At 40.9% G+C, this 7,871-nt stretch overlaps 1 protein-coding gene across 1 annotated transcript; it reads left to right on the top strand.

The window, feature by feature from the left end:
- Window positions 1–2,986: 2,986 nt before the first annotated feature.
- On the top strand, window positions 2,987–6,862 carry LOC121388357 (hepatocyte growth factor-like). Its single transcript, XM_041519654.1, has 3 exons — window positions 2,987–3,158; window positions 3,738–3,962; window positions 5,388–6,862. The coding sequence occupies exons 1-3, from the start codon at window positions 2,987–2,989 to the stop codon at window positions 5,774–5,776; spliced, it is 786 nt and encodes a 261-aa protein (XP_041375588.1). The 3' UTR covers window positions 5,777–6,862.
- Window positions 6,863–7,871: the final 1,009 nt, after the last annotated feature.

Below are 7,871 nucleotides of genomic sequence, written 5' to 3'. Positions count from 1 at the left end.
TAGAGAGCTTCGATAACTGTCCGAATGTCCGTCTAGCTTTCTTACCGTGAGAGTACTCGGGTTAGAGAGCGTCGATAACTGTCCGAATGTCCGTCTAGCTTTCTTACCGTGAGAGTACTCGGGTTAGAGAGCTTCGATAACTGTCCAAATGTCCGTCTAGCTTTCTTACCGTGAGAGTACTCGGGTTAGAGAGCTTCGATAACTGTCGGAATGTCTGTCTAGCTTTCTTACCGTGAGAGTACTCGGGTTAGAGAGCTTCGATAACTGTCCGAATGTCCGTCTAGCTTTCTTACCGTGAGAGTACTCGGGTTAGAGAGCTTCGATAACTGTCCAAATGTCCGTCTACCGAATAAACAATACGATTAGTGTTCAAATGCTTATTGTAGTAAGTAAAAAAAGAGTAAAGTTTGTTTTATTTAACGACGCCACTAGAGCACATTGATTTTTTATCTTATCATCGGCTATTGGACGTCAAACATATGGTCATTCTGACACTGTTTTTTTTAGAGGAAAACCACGTAATAAGTGGGTTTTTTTTTTTTTTTACCCCTACCACACTTCGTCAAAATTTCTCCCAGTTTCTGTCAACCCATGGCCATGATTTTTCACCAAACGATGCATCATGGAACACTCTTTAAACGCATATATAACAATTATTCCCCCGGTTTGTTTTCATCAAGTTATGTTCAAGCAAAGTTAGCGGAAATTTCTTATTTTGTTCAGTATATATATATCTTGGTCTGGGTATTTGCAAAGGTAAAAATTACTTTCAAAAATTTAATTTCGCATTTCACTTTCTGTTGAAGTTTATCATGATGGCCTACTTTCAACTAGGTGTTTGCTAGGTGGTGTGTGGTTATGTGCGTGACGGTGTGAGGATTACTTGTCCGCTTGTCTGCAGTCATATCGACTAACAATAGAAGAAAAAAACCATACCACGTTACTGCAGGTGTCGGCTTTCACAACTGTGGCCAAACAATGTATTGTCGAACGTTTTTTAGTTGGGAATTCAGACTCGTAACAACACTGTACACGCTTTGAGAGGAAAGCAAGGTTTTGTATTTTTATTTGACAATGAATTAGGGCAGGGCGGCGATAATCAGGGGCGGTGCAGAGTCAAACACAGCAGGGCGGCACAAAACGGGGGCAGTGCGCAGCGCCCCTCTGTTTATTACTAGCTAGAACACTGAGTAACTGATAGCCTGAATGTGGAACCACTGCTTCATCGAGTGAAAGAAATGTTTTATTTAACGACACACTCCACACATTTTATTTACGGTTATATGGCGTAAGACATATGGTTACGGTCCACACAGATATTGAGAGAGGAAACCCGCTGTCGACACTTCATGGGCTACTCTTTTCGATTAGCAGCAAGGGGTCTTTTATATGCATCACCCCACAGACAGGGTAGTACATACCACGGCCTTTGATATACCAATCGTGGTGCACTGGCTGGAACGAGAAATAGCCCAATGGGCCCACTGAGGGGATCGATCCCACACCGACGGCGCGTCGAGCGAGCGCTGTACCACTGGGCTATGTCCCGCCCCGTTTCAGCGAGTGAAGACGCTAGAGCAACACTTCAGTGAATAAAGACTAGTGATGGTCAAATTATCGATTATAATGGAAAATTGATTGGTTAGGCTCTACCGATGTCATGGTCGATTATAATAATCCATAACAGATTGTCGAGGAAAATGTTAACAGTTACTGTCATTGTTCCTCCAGTTTAGACGATGGTATTCGTGTAAATATGGTTGGTGTGGTATTTAGTTTTGTGTATACATATACAAAACAGAGCTGGTAAATAATATGTTTTGCATGTATAATTAGCAGATTGTATAGCCCATCCCGGCGAATACAATACGTTCACTGTTCTTATAATTCAGATCCTTCTGATGTTCATATAGTTCTAACCCATTGAAAGAAAGAAAGAAGTGTTTTATTTAACGACGCACTCAACACATTTTATTTACGGTTATATGGCGTCAGACATATGGTTAAGGACCACATAGATTTTGAGAGGAAACCCGCTGTCGCCACTACATGGGCTACTCTTCCGATTGGCAGCAAGGGATCTTTTATTTGCACTTCCCACAGGCAGGATAGCACAAACCATGGCCTTTGTTGAACCAGTTATGGATCACTGGTCGGTGCAAGTGGTTTACACCTACCCATTGAGCTTTGCGGAGCACTCACTCAGGGTTTGGAGTCGGTATCTGGATTAAAAATCCCATGCCTCGACTGGGATCCGAACCCAGTACCTACCAGCCTGTAGACCGATGGCCTGCCACGACGCCACCGAGGCCGGTCTAACCCATTGTGTAATGGAACATTCATTATATGCGATGATCGATGACGAAATTCCAACCAATTTCCAACAATAATACAGACTGACATCAGTGTCCACGCGTGTATTAAGAGTTATTGTACTGGTTAAAACCTCGACATTTGCGTTATTTAATTTAGTGACCACTATTCCTGCAGATTAGCTATAACTATTAGCTGTATGCTATCGTAAAACCGTCACTACGACACACGGTGTAGCCTACGATGGTTTTACGATATCGTTGCGGTAAGACTTCTTCATAAGTATGGGCACAAGCTTTTAATAAATTTTGAACAAAAAAAAAACGATTTCGTTTCTGCGTAACCCGTAAACTATGTAAATGGTCTCCTAAATATAATGCGCGAACAAAAAATGGTTTATACAAAAACAGATTTCCGCGAGAGATGCGCGAACGAAACTGTCGATCTCGCCATTTTGAGGGGCCTATTTTCCTGAATAGTCTCCAAAACGTTGAAGGCACATTCCTCAAGTCTATATGGTGCCATAGATATTATGTACGAAAATAAAGCATTGACACTATTTGTGACGATTCCGATGTTTTCTATTCAAACAGCTGAGATATGCACCTACGGAAAGTCAGGCTACAGGTATGCAGGCAGAATTGGAAAAACCAAATCAGGACAAAGGTGCCAAATGTGGTACATGGACAACCCTCACCGACACGCGTTCAAGTTGGAGGCAGCTTTTCCCGAGAGGCGAACAGACCGGGCTTACTGTCGTAACCCTTTCGCATCCCAGACCACACCCTGGTGTTTCACAACCAACACTTCACTGAGATACGAGGCGTGCAACGTGCCATCTTGTCGTAAGTATATAAAAACAGTTTCATTGTGTTTTAACTAACTAGTCAACCAGGCATACTGTCGTAGCCCTCAATCATCCCAGACTAGACCCTGGTGCTTCACAACCAACACTTCACTGCGATATGAGACGTTCAACGTGCCAACTTGTCGCAAGTATATAAAAACAGTTTCATTGTGTTTTAACTAACTAGTCAACCAGGCATACTGTCGTAGCCCTCTATCATCCCAGACCAGACCCTGGATGCTTTACAACCAACACTTCACTGCGATATGAGACGTTCAACGTGCCAACTTGTCGTAAGTATATAAAAACAGTTTCATTGTGTTTTAAATAACTAGTCGAACAGGCTTACCATCGTAACCCTCTATCATCTCAGACCAGACCCTGGTGCTTCACAACGAGAATCGCACATTCTGCAAGATGGCATCTCACGTGAGCTGCAACTGATTTACTTCAGTGTCACTCTGACTGAGAGGCGAAACGAATACGACCCTCGTTTACATTAAATATGCTAATACAGACTCAGTGTCCCACGTTGAGCATCAAACAGACGAAGTTTAAAATTGTGTTTTCCTTTTAGCTACCGAGTTCGATGTATTCACCGTCCAGGTTTATAACACGAGCAGTATGGGGCCTTTTGAAAACCAAGAGCAGTGTTTTTACTGGCAGAACTATGAGACATTGAAATCAATGGACAGTGAAAATACGACTGTTGCATGCGGCTCTAGATCCAGGGTGATCACTCTCTGCAATTACCTTGATGAAAACAGTACATACCACTGGAATTACGTCATCATGGACTGTGGTACGTCACATCCTTCTAATGTCTGGCTATCATGGGGCAGCTTTAAGCAGTGCATAGTTCTAGTCAAGTATTTGGTGGTTGCTGTTTTTTGGTTTTATTCATATATTGTTTGCTGTATGTTGTTTTTGTTGTTGATTTATCCTTTGTTGTGGATATATATATATATATATATATATATATATATATATATATATATATATATATATATATATATATATATATATATATATATATATATTTGTTATTCTTCGGGTTTTTTTTGTGTGGGGTGGTTGGTGTAAACAATCGTGTATATTTACTCCCCAAACTACATTCCGTTAATATTACACACCCTGTACAATTACAATCCGCTATTAATGTTTATAAGGACGTTCATGACAAACCGGAAGGATCCACTAGTCAACTTAATAAAGCCCCCAAAAACTAAAACAAAAACAAACATCAATAGCTACATCTCTAACAACATCACTCACCGCAAGAGCGGGACACAGCCCAGTGGTAAAGCGCTCGCTTGGTGTATGGCCGGTTTGGGGTCGATCCCCGTCGTTGGGCCCATTGGGCTAGTTCTCGTTCCAGCCAGTGCACCACGACTGGTATATCAAATGCTGTGGTATTTGATATCCTGTCTGCGGGATGTTACATATAAAACATCCCTTGCTACTAATGGAAATTGTAGCGGGTTTCCTTTCTAAGATTATATATCAGAAATGCCAAATGTTTGACATCCAATAGCTGATGATTAATAAATCAATGTGCTCTAGTGATGTCGTTAAACAAAACAAACCAACAAATTTTACATCATTCACCTATAAATAACAAGTCATTAACTTTCTTTTTTTTCTTGCAACTATAGCAAACTAAACATTTTACATAATATTATCTGCAGCTGTACTGATGGATAGAAATAAGGGATCAACCTATTACCAAAAGAGAAATAATGACTGCAACCAAACTTCTCATCCACAGTGTCAAGGAGATAACCAAGTGATATGACACCAACGTTTATAAGATGTTATTTTTTTGCGCCGTCGGTCTGTGATCGATCTCCGTCGGTAGGCCCAGTGGGCTATTTCTCGTTCCAGCCAGTGCACCACGACCGGCATATCAAAGACCGTGGTATGTAGTGCACTGTCTGTGGGATGGTGCATACAAAAAGATTCCTTGCTGCTAATCGAAAAGATTAGCCCATGAAGTGGCGACAGCGGGTTTCCTATCTTAATATCTGTGTGGTCCTTAACCATATGTCTGACGCCATATAACCGTAAATAAAATGTGTTGAGTGCATCGTTAAATAAATCATTTCTTTCTTTTCCAAGTTTTATACAGACATTACCGCGCTAATAGTGGATTTAGTTTGGTCTACCATTACAAGTCGCACATACCACACAGTTGCATACAATGTCACTCCTTTCCCTTGTCTTACAGTTGCGCCAACCACTACTCCACACACTACAACTACAACTACGACAGTGGCACCAGCCACCCAACAAAGATGCCCCATCGAGACGTCCAATGCGACGTGGGGCGAAAACCGGTTTCAGTGTTGGTGCGGACGTCAGTACACAGCGGAGGACTTGGATTCGGAGAGTGTGGAGTTGATGGAGAGGATACGGAATTACCTCACTGTCGACAAGACGAACCTCACGAGACACAGACGGCTCTTCTACAGCGTGCCCGACTACAGACCTTCGTCTATGGTGATGGGCACGTCGTCCATCATCATCATCTGCGTCGTCTTGACGTTCATGACCTTGGCCGACCTCTCACGATTGGTGGGCTGGGTTTATGAGAGAGTTAGCAAGACCAAGAATTAAAGTTGATATCTCACGTTTGTTGGGCTGGGTGTATGGGGAAGTTAGTAAGACCAAGGATTAAAGTTGAAACCTCACGTTTGTTGGGCTGGGTCTATGAGAGAGTTAGCAAGACTAAGGGTTAATTTCGGCTACGTACTACAAACATTATGGCGATCACAAACACATTGGATATACGGATACTGGTATCATAAAAGAAAATGCATTCAGCAATAGTCTAGTCACTCAATAACTAACAATCAACCATTTGACTCGTGCCTGTACCTACAGAAATTTCAGATGTGTGTCAATGGTGAAGGTGCTGGGGGTGGGCACCTGTAGGAATCTCAAAGTGCATATGTGGAAGATGAGCATATATAACAGATAATACTTGTTAGTCTACGTTTCAATACGGTACGTAGTTACCCATTTTAAGCATTGCATCCACGTTCCACTCCCTGAGAACTGGATGCGCCATTTTTAAACATTGCACCCCTTCCCTAGAAACATCCATGTTCTTTACCTATCAGGTTCAAGCACGTCTGTCCTGAGCACCCCCTCTGAGTCCCACTGGAAATATGTCCACGACAGGAATAAACATGTCACAACAGACTGACAGTGTTTTTGCCAGAAAGAAAGAAATTTTTGGGTATGGCGCTATCGAATTGAATGCAACCACAGTCAACAGGGAGTATGGGATTCTCCCCCAGAAAAACATGGGATAAAATTAGTGTTAGGGTTAATGAGTGCTTGTCTCAGGTGCTTTGGACATAGAATCGAACTGCCTTTGTGGACCCAATCATTGCAGCTTGACTGGTATATCAAAGACCGTTGTTGTTATTAATCGAAACATGTAGTGTAGGTTTCTCTGTGACTGTATGTCAAAATTACTAAATGTTTGACATCCAATAGCCAACAATTAATACATAACATTGCTCTAGAGGTGTTGTGTTATGGCCGTGAGATATGATAAAATTCAACAACAGATGTGTAAGTAAAATTATTTAGATGTTATTTAATGTATTTATAGAATCTATGTCGACTATTTCACTGTGTCTCAATACTTCACATGCAATGACTCGATGTTATTTTAGATTGTTTTGTATTAAGTGGTGATGTTTATATATATATATATATGAGATTTTAATACACAATATGTGTGTCTGGTTGTCTGTTGTTGATTTAATACAGAAGACCTTTGTTTTGTGTTAGTTTTAAAACCTATTTTAATATTTTAATCACCTAAATTAATTTAGTGTTGATGAAATAAATATTTTCTTATTGTATTGTGTACATACAGATGAGTGTCACTCTATATATAATTTTCTAAGAGTTTCACCAGATAATTGTGTGTTTTTTATATAAATTGTTGTAAGAATGGTGTGTGTTTGTTTGTTCAGCTTGTTCAGCTTGTAAATAGGGGAGGACCTACCTGGCACTAAGTTCCCTCCTGCTCCCTGGGTTGACCGTTTTACTATAATGTGTGGGTTTTTTATTATTATGAATGTATTATTTATCCATATGATAATTATTTTCTTAGTTAATAAAGAACAAATTTCAATTTAACAGGGCAGGATATTGGTCTGTACCCTCCATACCAGATTGTGTACTTTACCCGGTATGATGTGGTAGGGTTTATAGATTAAAGTGTCACTGCGTCTTATGAATGCTTCATCTTGAATATTTTCTCGGTCTACACAGGGGGCGCGTGCGGTTTCACAGTGGATCGTCGGAATACATTTCGTTCCAGCCTACGACTCCAAGCCTTCTTTTTCATGGGTTCTCCTATTCCACTACAACTTCATGCTCTCCTAGCATGATAAATAATGGACGCTCTCTTAGCGTCCTATTTTTTTTCTTTTTAATATTGTGGAGAGTAGTGCAGCTGGGCTGGTGGGAGATGGGGAGGCGGGGGGGGGGGGGGGGGGGAGAAGCTTAGTGGTTATGCGCTTTAGGTCGTAGGGAGAGTTACTAGTCCCTAATAATAGACTTAAAGTATGATAGCTTATATATTGTATCATCAAATAATTTTAATTTTTAATCCCCCACTTACTTTATTTTTAATATTTTTCCAAATTGTCCACTTCAAACTATTTTTCCGTCTGGGATCATATGAATG

The sequence above is a fragment of the Gigantopelta aegis genome, chromosome 14, assembly GCF_016097555.1.
Source record: "Gigantopelta aegis isolate Gae_Host chromosome 14, Gae_host_genome, whole genome shotgun sequence".
NCBI lineage: Eukaryota > Metazoa > Mollusca > Gastropoda > Neomphalida > Peltospiridae > Gigantopelta > Gigantopelta aegis.
This window is presented reverse-complemented; position numbering and strand designations above follow the sequence as displayed.

What these genes read in the sequence shown, in the direction of transcription:
- LOC121388357 (XM_041519654.1), top strand. Translation starts at nt 2,987, where the DNA reads ATGTGGTACATGGACAACCCTCACCGACACGCGTTCAAGTTGGAGGCA. An exon ending in GTGCAACGTGCCATCTTGTC is followed by an intron (nt 3,159 to 3,737) that starts GTAAGTATATAA and finishes TTTTCCTTTTAG; the next exon opens with CTACCGAGTTCGATGTATTC. An exon ending in TTACGTCATCATGGACTGTG is followed by an intron (nt 3,963 to 5,387) that starts GTACGTCACATC and finishes CTTGTCTTACAG; the next exon opens with TTGCGCCAACCACTACTCCA.